This window comes from Rana temporaria, chromosome 9, assembly GCF_905171775.1.
Source record: "Rana temporaria chromosome 9, aRanTem1.1, whole genome shotgun sequence".
Lineage (NCBI taxonomy): Eukaryota > Metazoa > Chordata > Amphibia > Anura > Ranidae > Rana > Rana temporaria.
This window is the reverse complement of record NC_053497.1, coordinates 52,599,351-52,618,248: the sequence shown is the minus strand read 5'-3', so window position 1 is coordinate 52,618,248 and position 18,898 is coordinate 52,599,351. Positions and strand designations below refer to the sequence as shown.

The following is an 18,898-nucleotide window of genomic DNA, read 5'->3' as shown; positions in this document are numbered from 1 at the left end:
GTCTATCCTCTTAACCCAAATCTGAATAAAAGTGCCTCCAGCACCGGCCTAGCTACCTGTATCAAGCTACCAAGGCTGTCTGTCTGTGATGGCTGCCTGTGGCTCTCTGTTCCATGGAGTCTGTGTCAGCATGAGTTATAGCAGCAGGTGGTGGGAAGGAGGGGGGGCAAACAGAGACACACAGACTGGGGAGGGGGGAATTCATTTGGGAAGTGGGACAGAAAGCCAGAGTGACTGAGACGGGTAGAGAGTGCAGAAAAAGGGACATTTTTTGGAACGACGCATACTACAAGTCTTAAAACGCAATTTTAAAGTGAGAAGCCGCAGGTGAGCGAAAGAAAAGCTGCATTAAGAAGAAAAATAAGATGCAAAGAGATACTGACAAGCTGTGACAAGTACACAGCAAAGACACATGGGGGAGAGAATCAACAGAAGCAAAGGAACCAAGTTTAGTGGAATAAAAGGGTAAAATAATCCAACAATTGACCGACTTTTTAGGGTGACTAATGGGGCTGAGCAGAAATTCCCATTCCATGATTGGACAGCATGTGGGAGCAGCTGATTCGGACACACTATAGGACTGCCATATTGTATGAGAACTTCAACTGTCAACAGCACGTAAATAACCTAGAAGTCTCCGCTTACTTCACAAACTTTGGGCTAAGGAAAGTCTCCAGTACTGGAAACAAGGATCCCCAGGAGTCGCTAAGTAGCAAACAAAGAGGGATTGAAATAGTCAACCAATGTCGTAAGTAAACCCTTTGTTTGTTAACCAATACGCTTTGCCGTACATGGCCCAATACAAGTGTGCTGACTGATTTGAGCATCACTTGGGACGGTTGGACATGTAAAGTCGACAGTTGGACATGTAAAGTCAACCAATGTTGTAAGTAAATTCTGTCTGTTAGAGGAATGTTGGCTAAATTGTGCTTTCGTCTTGATAACAGCAAAATTTGTGACCAATTCAAGTATTGTTTGCAATGGTTGGACATGTAGAGGGGAGCGAATAAATGCTCTTGATCACTGAGAGCCATGGCTCTATTGTATTTTCTAATTTGTTAGAAAAATCCTGACCAATTACCTTTTCTTCCTTTTTTGAGCCCTGGTTCACACTGGGTACGATTTGGAACGATTTGAGATGCGATTTGACATGTCAAATCGCATCTCAAATCGGCGGCAATTGTCGGCAATGGCACTGTCCTAATCAGTGCGACGCCGCATCTGCGATTTCAAAAAGTAGTTCCTGTACTACTTTTTGCGATTTCGGGCCGTGCTTTACATTAAATTGCGCCTGAAATCGCGGCAAAATCGCAGCCGCGAAATCGCGGTAAAATCGCGCATTTCACCGCGATTTTGAATTCGCAGCAGTGTGAACCTAGGCTAATGAACAAAGCTTGGTCAAGGATGGCTAGAGGTCTACGATCACCCAAAGACAAGATTATTCAACATTTGTATTCAAGCATTTCTGCTCAATGAATTACGATTTTTTTGCACCCTACATGTGCCTTGTTTATGTCGTAACTCAATATCGGAATATAGGGTGGTCAGAGAGATTTACCATGCTTGTTCACACTGCTTAACCTCCAGGACCCAGCACTACTCTCCTACTGCAATGCACACGTGGTGTAAAGATATGATATATCCCTTTTCACAAAGCAGATTATCCTGGTGCCAGGTTCTTGCTAATTTTGGTTTTGCTGAATACTATGGCCCAGATTCTCAAAGGGCTTACGACGGCGCAACGCAATGTGCGCCGTCGTAAGTCCTAATCTGGGCCGTCGTATCTATGCGACTGATTCTTAGAATCAGTTACGCATAGATAACCATTAGATCCGACAGGCGTAAGGCTCTTACGCTGTCGGATCTTAAATGCAATTTTTTTTTCGCCACTAGGTGTCGCCTTCGTAGTTTTCCCGATCGGGTATGCAAATTAGCAAAATACGCGAATTCCCGAACGTACACGCGGTCGACGCAGTGAGGATACAACGTTTACGTTAGATTTGCGATGCGTAAAGTTGCCCCTGCTATATAAGGGGCAACCAATGTTAAGTATGGCTGTCGTTCCCGCATCAAAATTTAAAAATGTACGTCGTTTGCGCAAGTCATACGTGAATGGGGCTGAACGCCATTTACGTTCACGTCGAAACCAATGATGTCCTTGCGACGTCATTTAGCGCAATGCACGTCGGGAAATTTTAGGGACAGCGCATGCGCAGTACGTTTGGCGCGGGAACGCACCTAATTTAAATTATCCACGCCCCCTACCCGGATCATTTGAATTAGGCGGGCTTACGCCGGGGGATTTACGCTACGCCGCCGCAACTTTACAGGTAAGTGCTTTGTGAATCAAGCACTTGCCCGTAAAACTTGCGGCAGCATAACTAACAGCGTAAATGAGATACGTTACGACGCCACAGAGATGCGGCGATCTACGAGAATCTGCCCCTATGGGCGTATTAGATTCATTTAAGGGGTTATTGGTTAGAGGTGGGGATACATTTCAGGGAGGTTTAAAGTGTGTTAAAAGCCAAACCTTCGTTTCCTATAGACAGCATGGGGAAGAGCTAGAACTTTTGTCAGGTTTTTATTGATGTCTGTGCAGAACATGAAAAAGACACTGGGGCAGATCCACGTACATCGGCGCATATTTCCGCCGGGCGTAGCGTATCTAAGATACACTACGCCGCCCTTTTTTTTTTAATCCTCAAAGAATGTGCGCCGTAAGTTGAGGCGGCGTAGTGTATCTTTGGCGGCGTAAGGGCGCGCAATTCAAATCGATGTGATGGGGGCGTGTTTTATGTAAATACGTCGTGACCTGACGTAAACAACGTTTTTTTTAACGGCGCATGCGCCGTCCGTGGGGGTATCCTAGTGCGCATGCTCGAAATTAAACCGGAACAAGCCAATGCTTACGACGGTGACGTCATTCTACGCAAATCCCTATTTGCGAACGACTTACGCAAACGACGTAAAAAATTCAAAATTTGACGCGGGAACGATGGCCATACTTAACATTGAGCACGCCTCATAATAGCAGGGGTAACTATACGCCGGAAAAAGCCGAACGCAAACGACGTAAAAAAATGCGCCGGACGTACGTTCGTGGATCGCCGTATCTAGCTAATTTACATACTCAACGCGGAAATCGACGGAAACGCCACCTAGCGGCCAGCAGAAATATGCACCTTAGATCCGACGGCGTACTAAGACGTACGCCAGTCGGATCTAGCCCAGCTTCAGGCGTATCTTGTTTTGTGGATACAAAACAAAGATACGCCGGAGCAAACTAGCAGTTACGCGGCGTATCAATAGATATGCCAGCGTAACTGCTTCGTGGATCTGGCCCGAAGTGTTTACTATTGAGATAAATTATTAGAATTGCCCTAAAAAAAGATTATTTGGCCAATATTCTTAAAAGACTTGATATGTATTTATCTGATTTTATTTATGACCAATTCCATCACAATAAACACTGAATCATTTACATTAGACTCTTCTGCTACCACTGCCGTATGTCATCGGTGGCAGCAGTTTTTTTTTTTACACACACTCTTGGTTGCTACAGCGGAAAGTTTTGAGCCCATCCCACCCCTATGTATGGGCAACGTAAACACACCTGTCGGGAGCACCTATGTACAAAAACTTCACTTTCCCTAAACAAATCTTAACGCATGCCGGAGTGAGAGCAATCATTCTACAGCCAATATTACTAAAGTGATGACCTGTAGTTTTTTTTTTAAAGCATCGCCAATGGAAAATATAAGGCAGTAAAGTTTTTGTAAAGTCATTGTTTTTTCACTATGCACAAGTTTAAAGCTTGACATGTTGGGTATCTATTTACTCGGTGCAGCTTCATCGTTTATATTTTACACCAAAAATATAGATAATATATTGCTGTTATGTGCCCTAAAATTAACTTTGGTATATTTTGTACTGAAAGTTTGCACTTGATAAACCATGCTGCCCAAAAGACACTATGGGGCTCCATTCACAAAGGAGTATCTTACCACATCCAAGTATGCAGTAAGATACCACACATCGTTTTTCCCCCAAAAATTTGCCATTCATTACAAAAACGCTACTAAAATACCACATGAGTTATCTTATGAAGTCATGCAGCATGTTAGTAGTGAAAGTCTGCAGTAATTTACTGCCTTTAAATAGTGGGTTCCAGGCTTTAAATAGCTGGTTGTTAAGGAGCAGTAACTGTCATGGTTGCTAAGGAGCAGACGGCTGTTACATCCTTAACAACTGTTGAGTCATCAGGTATCAGTGGGTAATGGAAAATGAAGAAAAAAAACGTTGTGGGGTCCCCCCTTCCACTCCATACCAGGCCCTTCTTGTCTGATATGGATGTAGTGGGGAACCTCCAAGCCAATTTTTTTTAAATGGCGTGGGCCCCTCCCAAAATCCATACCAGCGCCCCCCCCCCCTAAAACATACCAGGCCACATATACCCCTGCCCCCAAAGCACCTTGTCCCCATGTTGATGGGGAAAAGGGCCTCTTCCTCACAACCCAGGCTGGTGGTTGTGGGGATCTGTGGGTGGGGGCTTATCAGAATCTGGAAGCCCCTCTTTAATAAGGGGGCCCCCATATCCCACCCCCCTCATGTGAATGAGTACGGCGTACATAGTGCTCCTACTTATTCACCAAAAAAAAATGTTTTTTAAAAAGCGACAGTAGGCAGCTTTATTTAAAGTCCTTTATTTAAAAAATACTAATTAAAAAAATGTCCCCCGTGTGGATCCATCATCAGTCACGATGCTCACCGCCACCGCCAACACCATGCCATCTGGAGCCTGGCATTTGAAGCAGAGCAGAGGTGCCAACATCAATGGCAATGCTTGCAAGGACAGTAAGAAGCTTTTGAGCCCAGGATTTGAGCCCCCTTTTGCACAGGATACCAAAAAATCAGGACTTGTTTTTTTTTACATAATCCACGGTTGGATTTTAGATTACTGTACTTTCTCTCTAGTCTTTTGGCCAGTTCACACATAGCAGCATGATTTTTGGCAGTGTTCTACTTGGAATGCAAACATTCGAACAGCAGTAGGCCAGTAGGATAGAGATAGACCAGTGAAAGTCAAGGGGTCTGCAGCACCTGTGGGTAAGGCATTACAGGCAATGTTCCAGCTTGATGTCACCTTAGTTATCCCAGTCAGGTAGGCTTGTCTGTCAGGAAGGGTATGGAGCACCCCCCTTTATATACCGGTGTCAGCAAATCCTTTAGATTGAGGGGGAGCTTGCAGTCTAGTTAGCTACATTGCTTAGTTTAATCCAGTACCAGCTGAAATCTGATGTCCTGTTTGCTCAGGAATTTCTGGCACATATTGAATGCTTTTCCAGTAAGAAGGAGAAATTCAGTTGTCAGTATTCTGTAAGCTGAACCTTTGAGAAATCCCATGAATATAACCACCTTCTACTTGATACTTGCTGGGTAGACCCAGATTCAAGCAGAATTGTGCTTTATTTGCGCAGGCACAGGGCAACGATTTTGCCCTGCGCCCACGCAAATATTTTGCGCTGCCCTCGATTCACGGAGCAGTAGCCGGGGGCGGGAATCATTTAAATTAGGCGCGTTCCCGCGCCGATCGTAAAGCGCATGCGCCATCGGGAAACTCATTTGCTTCAAAGTGAACGTGAATGGCGTCCAGCGGCATTCACGATCCACTTACGCAAACGACGTAAAATTTGAACGTCGCAACGCGGGACAGTGGCTATCCTATAGCATTGGCTGCGTCTGCTATTAGGATGTGTAACGTTACGCGAAACCCGACGTACGCAAACTACGTAATTTGCGTACGCTGGGCTCGCACAACGTTGTGAAGCGGTGTTAGAATGCAATTTGCATACTATACACAGATCACAATGGGAGCGCCCTAGCGGTCATCGCTAGAATGCAGCCTAAAATCTGCGTGGCATAAGAGCCTTATGCCACGCAGATTTTATGCTGCAGTCGGCGTAGCGATGTTCCTGAATCAGGAGCATTCGCTACGCCGGAGCAAGTAAGCAATTGCGCCGTGTAACCTATGGTTACACGGGCGCAATTGCTTCTTGAATCTGGCCCATCTCCAAAGCTGTTGGTTGGTTACCTTTGAGTGACACTCCCGATGTCAAAATCCTGTGGACTGTTGTTCAGGTAAAGTCCAACACAGGATACCCATTGAAAGGCAAAAATTTCCCAGGGTGGCAGTGAAAAGTGAGCAGGTGGTGGTAGCCTCACAGCCACTCAGCAGTGCTGGTAAATGGCTGATTCTAAGGCTGGCTATAAATCATACAACTTTCTTGTACAATTTTCCTTTTTAAACAAAAAAAATAAATTTGTTTTTGCAAAGTAATTTTTCTCCTTCACTTATAAGGCTGCGCTGATAAGCACTGATAGGCTGCACTAATGAGGTGGCACTGATAGGCTGCACTGATGTGGTGGCACTGACAGGTGGCACTGATTGGCACTGACAGGCGGCACTCCCCGTCAACTCAGCGGCGGTAAGGAAAGGATGACTGATCAAGCCAGCAACTTCAACCCCAGCTGTAAAACTGGGAAGATGATGTCAGAGGTGGGTGGCCAGTGAGAGCAAGCCACACTCATCACAGCACCACCAGAGAAGGGCGCACGTTCGCATAAAGGATCGTGTATCTCGCTCCAACAGGCCGCAAAGCTGCAGCCTCAATTATTGGCCAGCCTGACCTTAGTATGCACACCTGTGGCGGGGCCACATGGGAGGAATCCAGACTGCTGCTGCAGTGTAGCACAGGCGTTAGGAAGCAATTTACAGTCCTCATTGCGACCTGGAGCCTGGGTTAAGCCCTGGTATAATGTATGGCCAGCTTTGGTTGCCGACATTCCTAAAAAAATGTGAGGACACTTTCCTGCATTAGAAAAAATACAAATAAAACAACAGTGCACCCCCTGGCTGCAGGATGTAGGGGGAAGGAGAATTTGACAAAACTGTCCTGCAGCATTGGGGTCACATGGCGCACTCATCAGACTTGACCCTTTGCCTACTGCTGGTTGTTAATCATCAATGTAGAGCAATGTAGAGCAAATCTCTGAAGTGTACACTATACAGTTAAATTGAAGCTTGACTGTGTGCATCCTGATCATTGGTCTATTATGAGCCTAGTCGGTTAAGCCTCGTACACACGGGCAAGAATCTCCTGCCGCCCGAGTGTACACACACTCATTTCAAAAGAACCGTGGTTCTTTTGAAAGACAAGAACGCAGTGACGTCATCGCGTACGACGAGCCTGCGCTCGTCACATTCGATGCCGTCGCCGCCATCTTGCTTTAGCCTACCTATGCCGTAGAAGGTACCGCGCATGCGTCAAAGTCATTTCGAGAATGAGCGGGTTTCCACGGCGAAAGGTAAGTATACAGACGCTCGGGTTTCTCGTCGGGAAACAGGCCGACAAGAATCTCGATGAGAAAATAGAGAGCAGGATCTCTATTTTTCTCGTCAAGATTCTGGGCAGATTTCCAGACAAGAAACCTGAAAGCCTCGTACACATGCTCGGTTTACTTGGCAAGAAAGCTCTGCCAGCAGTTTTCTTGCTGGTTCTTGCCGGGAAAACAGAGCGTGTGTACGAGGCTTTAGTCTTTTTTCATACAGCCAGCTCCACACAAGCGAAATGGAATGAGAAATCCCTCGACCGGGACATTGTGATCTGGCAGTGGCCCCTGCTGCTGTTAGAATACACTGATCAGTGGCTGCAGCCACTAATTAACATTAATGATTGACTTCTGTCGAAAAGGGAGGATCGCACATAGATTGGAATTCGTCTGGTCACTGCTGAAATAGATACATTTAGTTCTCTGTCTATGCCCAGCCTTGTTGACCATCATTGCTACGTTTACCTGTCTGAACCTTTGAAGTTGTTTTTCAGTGCCTAATCTGCCCATCTGGCTGCTGTCTGCTCTGACCATCTTCTGATGCCTCGTACACTCGTAAAAGAAACTTTGTTTTCCTCGATGAGGTTCTTGTCAAGCTTTCCTTGCATCAAAAACACTGTCGAGACAAAATCTCGTCGTTCTCAAACGCAGTGACGTACAACAGGTACGACAGCACTATAAAGGGGAAGTTCGATTCCACTGGCGCCACCCTTGGGGCTGCTTTTGCTAATCTCATGTTACCACGTGTTAAGTAAAAGTTTGGTGAGAGACGATTCGCGCTTTTCAGTCTGTTACAGCGTGACGAATATGCTATCTCCATTACGAACGCTACTTTTACCGAAGGTGCGCTCCCGTCTCATACTTTATTCTGAGCATGCGCGGGTTTCTAAGCATACACACGAACGTGTTTCTCGTCGTAAATCAGCCCGAAGAGAACCACGACGAGAAAATTGAGACTCCCGACGAGAAAAAAGAGAGCATGTTCTCTTTTTTTATCGTCGAGATCCACGACAGTTTTCTTGACGAAAAACATACACATGACCGTTTTCCTCGGCAAAAAAGCTCTGCCAGCAGTTTTCTTGATGGTTTTTACTGAGGAAAACGGTCGTGTGTACGTGGCATGAGAAATTACACCACTAATGCCTAGTACACACAAACACAATCAGAATATAGGGCACAAAATACCACTTTCGAAGCGATAGTACTATAATCTGAACATTAGTACACAGCTTTCGAGAGCCGATCATGAGAGTTCATGCGAAATTATCCGAAGGGACAAACACAAATGTTTTTCTCGTACGATATCAGAACAAATTATTTTTGTTTAATCAGTTCAGTATTTATTTATCCGAAATAAAATCGGAAGACCAAGACAGCGTATGCTCGGAAACTAAAGAATATATTACAACACATTAAATCACTTCCGAAGTTGTATTCTGTCCTACGAGAATTTTTGTAAGTGAGTAACTTCTTAATTTTGGATATCAGCATTAAAAAAAAAAAAGGACCATTATTCGTCAGATTTTCACATCCTGTGTACGACACTTAAAGCATCTTTACTGCTTGTTCTTAGCACATATAGGCCTCGTCGTACACACGACCGAGGAACTCGTCGGAAAAGACACATCGTTTTCCTCGACAAATTCCTTGTTAGGCTTGTTGAGGAACTCGACAAGCTTGCTTTGCGTACACACAGTCAAGACAAAATCTCCTTGTTCTCAAACGCGGTGACGTACAACACATAGGATGGCAGGGCAAGTTCCATTCCACTGGCACAACTCTTGGGGCTGCTTTTGCTAATTTAATGTGTTTGCGTGTTAAGTTAAAGTTTGGTAGGAGACGATTTGCACTTTTCAGTCTGTTACAGCTTGAAAAATTTGTTATCTCCATTATAAATGCTACTTTTACTCCCGTCTCATACTTTATTCTGAGCAAGCGTGGGTTTCTTAGCATACAGACGCTCGAGTTTCTCTTCGAAAACCAGCCCGACGAGGAACACGACGAGGAAATTGAGACTCCCGTCGAGGAAAAAAGAGAACTTGTTCTCTTTTTTTTTCGTCGAGTTCCTCGACAGTTTCCTCGATGAAAAAAGTACACACGACCATTTTCCTTGACAAAAAAGCTCTCCCACCAAGTTTCTTGATGGATTCTGTCGAGTTTCTCGGTCGTGTGTACAAGGCTTAAGGCTTTGCTCTGACCATTTTCTTTCTTAACTGCTGAGGCGCAATGATCCCAGGTACCCCTTACTACAAAATTATGTACATAAACCTTCCCCCTTGCCCCAATAAATAAACACTCTTACCACCATTAAGTTGGAAAGGGCAAGGCCACAGCTTTATTAAAGCAAACATAACGTTTTCAACATTCAACATTTTATAACCAGTGCCAGTCACAGTTGTACTGTGAGCACAATTCCAAAAGGGGGGAGGGGCCTGTCCTTACCATAAGTGCTGGACAGGCCGCCTACTTCCGGTGTCCATAAAGGGCATGGCCCACTACGGCCATTTTCTGCTGGCAAGGTCAAGAAAACCGCAGCAAGCTGTGACATACCATAACAAAAAAGGGGTGGGAGGGTGGGCAGCTCTTCCCAGCACGCTTCCAAAGGACCCAGAATTCCCTGGGGCGACCCCTTTTATCTGAGCTCAGGCCCAACCCATCCCCCAACTGACCAATCGTTCCGTGACCACCGCCTTGTCCAGTACCTGGCCATGCCCCCATCAGTCAAGGCTCTCTTTCCCTAAGGGGCTCAAGAGGCCTTCGTTGAACATGTCTGCAGTGACCATCCTCTAAGAAATTACACCACTCACTCAAGCACATTGAGGGTCTAACACATTTTATGATGCCAATTGGCAGCAGGAGGTCAAGTTTGTAGGATCTTCTTTTCTTTCTGAAAGTGGAAAACCTCTGTAACACACCTGTCCAACTTAGGGAAAAACATGTACTGTCATAGGTCCCTGAGGAAACACTGCTTTACACTGTTTTCATCTTGACTTTTATTGGGTAGTTGTAAAACAGACTAGTAGTTTAGTGTTGTTTTTCACTTGGTTGTGTTACGTTTTATACAGCTGAATAATCCCAGTCTCAGTTCCTGTTCTTTCCTATACCAATTCCCATAAGGTGATCTAAAATGAAGATTCACGTAGGAGAGCGCATCTTTGTGTGGGCGTAACGTATCCTATTTACGTTACGCCTCCGCAACTTTTACAGGCAAGTGCAGTATTCAGAAAGCAAAGTTGCGGCGGCATAGCGTAAATAGGCTGGCGTAAGCCCGCCTAATTCAAATGTGGAAGACGTGGGCGTGTGTTATGTAAATTTATTGTAACCCCACGTAAATGACGCTTTTTACGAACGGCGCATGCGCCGTCCGTGAAAGTGCGCATGCTCCAAGTTAACCCGCACAAAGCCAATGCTTTCGACATGAACGTAAATGACGCCCAGCCCTATTCGTGAGCGACTTACGCAAACAACGTAAAACTTGAAAAATTTTACGCTGTTCCGACGTCCATACCTAACATTGGTACGCCTCATCTACGCCTCATAGAGCAGGGGTAACTTTACGCTGGAAAAAGCCTTACGTATCTGTACTGCGACGGCTGGGCGTACGTTCGTGAATAGGCGTATCTAGCTGATTTACATATTTCTAGGCGTAAATCAGCGTACACGCCCCTAGCGGCCAGCGTAAATATGCAGTTAAGATACAACGGCATAAGAGACTTACGCTGGTCGTATCTTATACAAATTCTGGCGTATCTGATTCTTTGAATCAGGCGCCAAGATACGACGCCTCAGACTCAGAGATACGACGGCGTATCTGGAGATGTGCCGTCGTATCGCCTACGTGAATCTGGGCCAGTAAATGAGCAAAGAGTAGCGTGAGCCTGAACTTACAGATTGGTGGATGTGTGGGAGTGAAGGGCTTCTAATGCTTAGGTGCAGGGTGGGAGCTTTTTGGATCCCTATTCATCAAGCAGTCTACTGCTGCCTCTCCCTTGTGTGGAGGAGACAAATATTTAGGCCGCATGCCAACCTGACGGACATTGATGGCTTACGCACGTGTTCTGTTTCCATCTCTCAGATTCTCCTTCTCAACTAAAGGAGGAGATGGTTCCTCCACTATGATTGATATTCAGGCATAGTCGGGTTCATAATAAATACCAGTCTGAAAAAGGAAGGTATCTGAGAGGTGCTGGAAGTACCTGAGATATGACAGTGGGCAGGGAATAGGTTATTTTTAGAGAAAAGTAAAGACTGTAATGGATCACAAAGACTTTTCAACGTGTTAGAAAATCTCTAAAGCAATAATAGACACTAATGCCGCATATGATATAGAATTGGCCTCTAAAAGATGCATGTAGTGTAAGGTTAGTTAAAAGTTCCATCATCCAGGATTCTAAATTGAATAGAGATTGGAATTTGGACCCCAAACCAAAAAAAGGGGGGGTTTGTGGGTATTTGGACTATTGCGGTACAATGAGCAGTTGTAAAAAATGCACATGTAAAGGAAAGTATACATTTTATTAATATAAAACAGTAAGATACAAACAAAGATGCAATTTAAAATAGTGACGATCCATATGTATCACCACAGTAATCAACCCGTAGGAGGGGGAAGGTCACAGTGGGAATAGGGGTCACTAAGGGTGTCCCTCAGTGACCCCTATTCCCACTGTGACCTTCCCCCTCCTACGGGTTGATTACTGTGGTGATACATATGGATCGTCACTATTTAAAATTGCATCTTTGTTTGTATGTTACTGTTTTATATTAATAAAATGTATACTTTCCTTTACATGTGCATTTTTTACAACTGCTCATTGTACCGCAATAGTCCAATTACCCACAAAACCCCCCCTTTTTTTGGTTTTTGGTTTGGGGTCCAAATTTCAATCTCTATTCACTAATGCCGCATACACACGATGGGACATTCTGACAACAAAACTTTTTTTTCCTACGGATATTGGCTCAAACTTGTCTTGCATACACACGGTCACACAAATGTTGTCGGAAATTCCGAACGTCAAGAACGCGGGGACGTACAAGATGTACGACAAGTTTGATAGTTTATATTTGTTACAGTATTTGCTATACACATTTATTCACTAGCGCCCCCACCCCCACAATCATCCAATACTAATCCAGGATCACGTAAGAGGAACCATGGTGAATATGCCTCAAGCTCCTGAAGAAGCGTCTTTGAGTATGCGTAACATGTAGAGCTGAGCTGAATCACGACACGCCTTTCCTATTCTACGATACTATAGTAACCTTTGGAGAGTACCTTATGGTTTCTCATTACTAAGTACTCTATTACCTGTGACCCATAAATGGTGCGTTATATGTTTTAAGGCAAAATTGTGGATAGTCAATTATTTTAATATTGTTCCATATGTTTTTTTGTAATTAATACATATATATATATATATTTTAAACTATGTAGTTAGTGTTGTGTCTATAAAGTCCATCATCCAAATGTCTCTTTCTTCTCATGTGTATGCCAGCCTGTCCGACAGCGGCCTGCCGATCGGCATGCACTGCCAATGGCTGCGAGCGCTGACCAGTGTGCTCTGGTGGGGGGGGGGGGGGGGGGTACAGTTCCACTTCAAACTTCATACTGTTCTGTGCTTGAATCAGTTGAGTTGCTTAGAATTAGATCAGTAAGGGTGGCCTTACTACTGTAGATTCCTGCCATCCTTGTGTACAACATTAAGGACATGATAAGGTCATCTTATCAGAACAATTTATTCTGAATAAGGTCATTGAGCTAAGCAGTAGTGGGATGTAGTCCTTTAGACATACATTCCCTCATTAGTTATAGTTCATGCCATTAGCCCCTTAAAATGCCATACATGTGAAACCTAAATCCAGTATGTCCAGAGGATCAGACAGTGCTTATTTATTACAGCAAAGAGCACTGCTTAGACATGCAAAGATCATGATAAACAACAGGTGATATAGTCCTTTACAAACCAACTAACCAATCCGCAGCCATCGTTCCTAGTTCTAGCTCCTCTAAACTGTAGTAGAAATGTACAAAGTACAATCTGATGGATGGTCTTTGATATTTGCACTTTGCAAATCCTTTGCTTTGTGCTGCTTCGGTAAATAATCCTTATGGTTACCAGGCAATCACAAGCATTCACTAAAGTTCTCAACTCTTTTTGTGCCTGAATTAGCCCAGTACCGCACAGCGAGCTCACGTTTATAAAGAAACAACAGTGATCGTCAACGTTAGGTTAGTAGGGTGCCCACATGTCCCGGATTGCTCGGGACTGTCCCGCAATTGACATGTCTGTCCTGGGTCCCGGGCACCTTCATTCCGGGACAATGCAGTGTCCCGGAATGAAATAGAGGACACAGTCACCCCCTACTAACTAGTAACTACTTTTTCGTAACTGGTTGCTAGGGCCAGCGCTGCCTGGCGTCTTGCAACCAGTGACAATTTACTCTCAGACCGGGAGCGAGACCTGCGCCTAGTGCAGCGCTGCTGTCCCCACCCACCTAGGCACCTCCTCCTTCTTCGGCACCCAGCGGCATGCAGCAGGGGCTAATGTGATTTTCACTCTCCAGATAGCGACTCCACACCTTTCCTTCAATGCACATGGCTCATGCAGAGGGAGTGACAGCAGCACTGCATCTGGCGGCAGGCTATGGGTGGCAAGCGGCACTGCATCTGGTGGCAAATGTCAAATTCAGCTGAATAAATAATCCGCCGCCAAATTCCCCATCAATCCGAGGCTACATTTCCCCCCGCCCCCCTCATCTTTTTTTGGGGAAGGTGAGGGGGGGAAGGGCGGGGTGTTCCACTCTATGCCCTCCTCCCCCCTCCTCTTCTGCTTTTGGTAGGGTGGGGGAATAGGTACCTAACTTCGACAGGTAACCACTCCCACGTCTGTTTCCTAGCCAGCGATCAATGTAAATTCTCCCCAGGCCCCACACATCACAGGTCCCAGAAGGCTCCGGGATCATTTACAAAGTGCAGTGAGGCTTGCGCATGCAAAGTGGGTAGCCAACTGTAAAGCCGCAAGGAATCACAGTCGGCTGCCCACAGTAAATATGCCAGCTGACCCGAAGACCGATGAAGAAACGGTTCGGGTGAGCATAGCACTGGACCCCAAGACAGGTGCGTATGCTTTTTTAGCCCCCTCTCACGTGGGACGGGCTCCACTAGGAGTCCGCTTGCCCAGCGTGGGATCTGTCCTCTGATCTCGCTGAGCATGCGGATGGCTGGTTCGTGTCTGCTCCGCTTATGCAGAGCAGACACAGACAAGGCCCACTCTCTTCTATGGGCGGTCAGATGTAGTTGGACGGACTGCCTGTCCTGTTTACACCCAACTGCCATCCGATCCGCTTGACAGAAGGGGAACGATCCCCATCTGTCTGTTTTTAGAAGATTGGAATGGATATCGGCAGGTGTAAACAGACACGTGTCCATTTACACCTGCCACTCCATAGAGGAGATTGGAGGGTCCAGTCGGGTCTTTTAGTTCTCTTTCACACGAATGGACAGATCAGGTCTGCCTGTCAGTCTGTCCGCTCATGTAAAAGGGGCCTACAATATTTAGCTGCCTCTTTACCTACTTGTCCCACTTAGGGGTTGAATCACCTTTACCAAAAAAATGTCAATGCATGCCTGTAGAAAAAAAAACTGTGCAGCTTTGAGCAAATTTAAATGATGCCCTTTGCTATAGGTGTAGGCCATTTAGGTACCTCTTGAAACCTGACTGAAAAACTCCCAGAGATGGAATCATCCTGTCCTGCCTTGTTGCTAGAACATTGCTAAGATGCTCCCAGCTGTTTCAAACTCCCTCATTCTGAGCTCAACAATGCTGCAACAGAGGACATAGTGGAACACACGAGCTTGTTCTAGTGAATGTTCTATGCGATAATTAGAATTTTTTCTCATTTCGATTCTATTTCAATTTGATCACAATTTTTCTAAAATCAAGAATAAGCAAAGGGTAAACGCATGTCCCTTCTCAAGCAAAATAAAATGGACAAATTAAAATGTTGTGCACGAGAAGGCCCATTTGATCCATACAAGCCCAGTATTGATGAGTTTTTTATTTTTGGACTGCATATGCTCAGTTGTGGGACAGGGAATGCCCTGGTTGGCCCTAAGGTGATAGCTTCCTGGCAGGCTCCCACACGTGGGTTTGTGTCCTAGTCCAAACACACCCAAACTCATCACTAAATCCGCTACAGGACAGGCAAAACAAACAATTGCTTGGGGCCCCGAGCTGGCCTGGGGCCCCCAACTTCCCCTTCCCAGGCTGTAGCGTGGCCGAGCTCCTCTTGCTTCCACCTGGAGTCCTGTCAGTCTGACCGGGTACCGCGCGTGGTACAGGAGATTCAGTTTCCTGTTCCCGGCCGGACTGACAGGAAGTGCACACTGAATGCTCACTTTCTTTCAGTCCGGCCGGGAAGACAAAAAACCGAATCTCCTGTACCACGTGCGGTACCCGGCACTATCTGATAGGGGACTGGGGAAGAGGCAGGGGGAAGAGGAGCTCAGCCACGCTACAGCGGCAGCCTACAGGGAAGAACGGGAGGTAAGAATAGAAAAAAAAATTAGTGTAGCATTAACGTATGCTTTGCATGCGGGGGGGGGGGTGCTTGGGGGGGGCCCCCCATTTTGCTTGGGGCCCCCAAATTCCTTCAAACGACCCTGGGTATGACATCACAATTGGCCAAAGTTTGGTGGGTTTAAAACTCATGGATGGCAGATTATTTATTTTCTGTCCATTTATATCCACCTGCCCATAGACCTGCATGGAGCTTCCAATCAGGTTCACCTGAAAACCTGACAAGAAGTCCTGATCAGAAAGCCTGTGTGAAAGGAGCCTCAAGCTGGATACACACATGTACTGAAAATCAGGCTGTTTAGCAGAAATCGCTTGAATTAGCATATACATATGTACCGCTGTTGGATGGTCCTGCTGAAAAGCCAGGATACAATCAGCGAATGCAGCCAATGGCTGCAGGGCTGATCTGTGTATATCTGGCAGAGGGTGGGGGGAGAGTCTACTCTGTCAGCTTACAATAGAACAGCAGGGGAGACATCACTTGTGTTGATATGGGGATCTGTGTGTTTTTTTTGAGGCTGAATAAAAGAAAACTCACAATGTATACTTCTTAAAGTGGTTGTTAAGGCCATGCACACAAGCACTGCCAGCACACCTCCCAACTTTATGAGATGGGAATGAGGGAGACCTATCAGCAAAAGTATGCAGGCATAGGACACACCCCTTGCCACGCCCCCTTAAAGGGGAATTGTCCAAAAAAAATCAAGATTGGTTAAACCCACAAGCACTTTTTCTACCACTTCTATTCCTTTATATTGGCTTTTGGAATTTACAGATGCAGCAATTTAGCAATCATATGAAAGGTTTAGCACTGGGAAACACTTTTTGATAGATAAAAAGTGCATTTTATATACAACTATAGAGATCAGACCAAAATGAGGGACAAATGAGGAGGAATGAGGGACAGAGGGACATTGTTGCAAATCAGGGACAGTGCCTCGAAATCAGGGACAGTTGGGAGCTATGCTGCCAGCCCACTGCTAGTATAACCTGTAGTATATAGTGTATGCCTTTTTGTAAAATTATTCTTCTAAATACCTTATTCCTTCTCCCCGATCGGCGGTCACGTGACCACCCGTCGCTCTCTCCCTCTGATGTATGCAATGGGGAGGGAGGGGCCGGGATCTCCCTTTGATGTCTGCTGGGCGCTCACGCGACCTCCCTCTGTAGTGTATACATCAGAGGAAGAGGTAGACGGGCGGTCACGTGACCGCTGGTGGGAGAAAACATAAGGCATTTAGAAGAATTGGACCCCAAGGGCATACAGTATATACTACATGTTATACTAGCAGTGGGACTGACAGTGCTTGTGTGCAGTAATATGTACACTGCTCGGAGCAGTGCTACAAGGGGAGGGGAGGGGAGGGGCAGCTCACACACAGACTAGCTGACAGGCAGGGAGGGAGAGTGGAGGATGACAGAGGTGAGCAGAGAGCAGGGCTGCGGATGGTGGAGATGGAGGCACGTAAACTGACCATGTCAGGGCTCAGCAGCCATGATTAACCATGGTCAGTTTACGGGGGGGAGGGCAGAAACTGGCAGGATCAACCAGGTATTTCATGTTTTACGCCAAATTACACAGCACAAGCACATGCTTTAAAGGAACAGGATCCTTTTTTTTTTTTTTTAGGTTAACAAACACTTGGTCACAGGCTTTGGTCACACTCGCCCACATGGTGAGACTTTCTTCACAGTTTTACATTCGTATGTGCATTTTGAAGAGCATAAAAATGCCTCAGGAAAATACATTGAGGCCAATCACATTTTACATGCATTTATCTGCATTTTCTGGCCAAATAAAAACTGCTTGCGCATATGCATGCATTTTTTTCATTCATTGTCAAATTGTTTATTTGCCATGTGCTCATCTACAGTGAAGACAGCGACAGTTGTGGGAGCAGCTGCAAACAGAAGTGTAAAACCAGCCATGCTTCCTCTATTCTATACACGGAAAACTGGACAGCACATTCCTTCACGATGTCACCACAGGAAAAGCATCCTCATTGGCTAACAACAAAAATGCATGTAAAATGCACAAAAAAGCAAACACTTAAAAGATGCATGACAGCAGAAACAGAGAGATGTAAACAGGGTTGTAAATACAGCATGTTACCATTGGGGCTAGTGATATCACTGGTTGGGTCAGAGAGCAGTGCGACGTGCGTTTCAGCGCATTGCACTGCTTACTTTTTCTCTTTTTTTTTTAATCCTAAGCTTACTTGAAGTATCACATAGTGACACTTCATTCGTGTCACAGCACAGCAGGGCATGCAGTGCCATCCAGCGCAGAAAAGTACGTCTTAGTACGCCGTCGGATCTTAGATGCAATTTTTCGGCGGCCGCTAGGTGGCGTTTCCATCGAATTCCGCGTCGAGTATGCAAATTAGCTAGTTACGGCGATCCACGAACGTACGTCCGGCCCGGCGCATTTTTTTACGTCGTTTGCGTTCGGCTTTTTCCGGCGTATAGTTAAAGCTACTATATGGTGGCGTACTCAATGTTAAGTATGGCCGTCGTTCCCGCCTCGCATTTTTAATTTTTTACGTCGTTTGCGTAAGTCGTTTGCGAATAGGGATTTGCGTAGAATGACGTCACCGTCGTGAGCATTGGCTTGTTCCGGGTTAATTTCGAGCATGCGCACTGGGATACCCCCACGGACAGCGCATGCGCAGTTAAAAAAAAACTTTGTTTACGTCGGGTCACGACGTATTTACATAAAACACGCCCCCGTCACAGAGATTTGAATGCCGCGCTATTACGCCGCCAAAGATACACTACGCCGCCGTAACATACGGCGCGGATTCTTTGTGGATTTGAAAAAAAAAAAGTAAGTTACGGCGGCGTAGTGTATCTTAGATACGCTACGCCCGGCGGATAAATGCGCCGCTGTACGTGGATCTGCCCCTGTGCGCCTTTTGGACCAT

At 45.7% G+C, this 18,898-nt stretch overlaps 1 protein-coding gene across 3 annotated transcripts in view; it reads left to right on the top strand.

The window, feature by feature from the left end:
• The first annotated feature begins 211 nt into the window (after positions 1 to 211).
• The window catches only part of DDR1 (discoidin domain receptor tyrosine kinase 1), a 122,233-nt gene continuing 103,546 nt past the window's right edge, over positions 212 to 18,898 (top strand). For 2 of the 3 annotated variants that reach the window (XM_040323468.1, XM_040323464.1), the window contains exon 1: positions 212 to 748. In XM_040323468.1, coding sequence (XP_040179402.1) covers positions 744 to 748 — 5 coding nt within the window. In that variant the 5' untranslated portion in view covers positions 212 to 743. Of the gene's footprint in view, positions 749 to 863; positions 887 to 18,898 lie in introns of those variants that run through there. The other variant, XM_040323465.1, reaches the window with a different exon arrangement.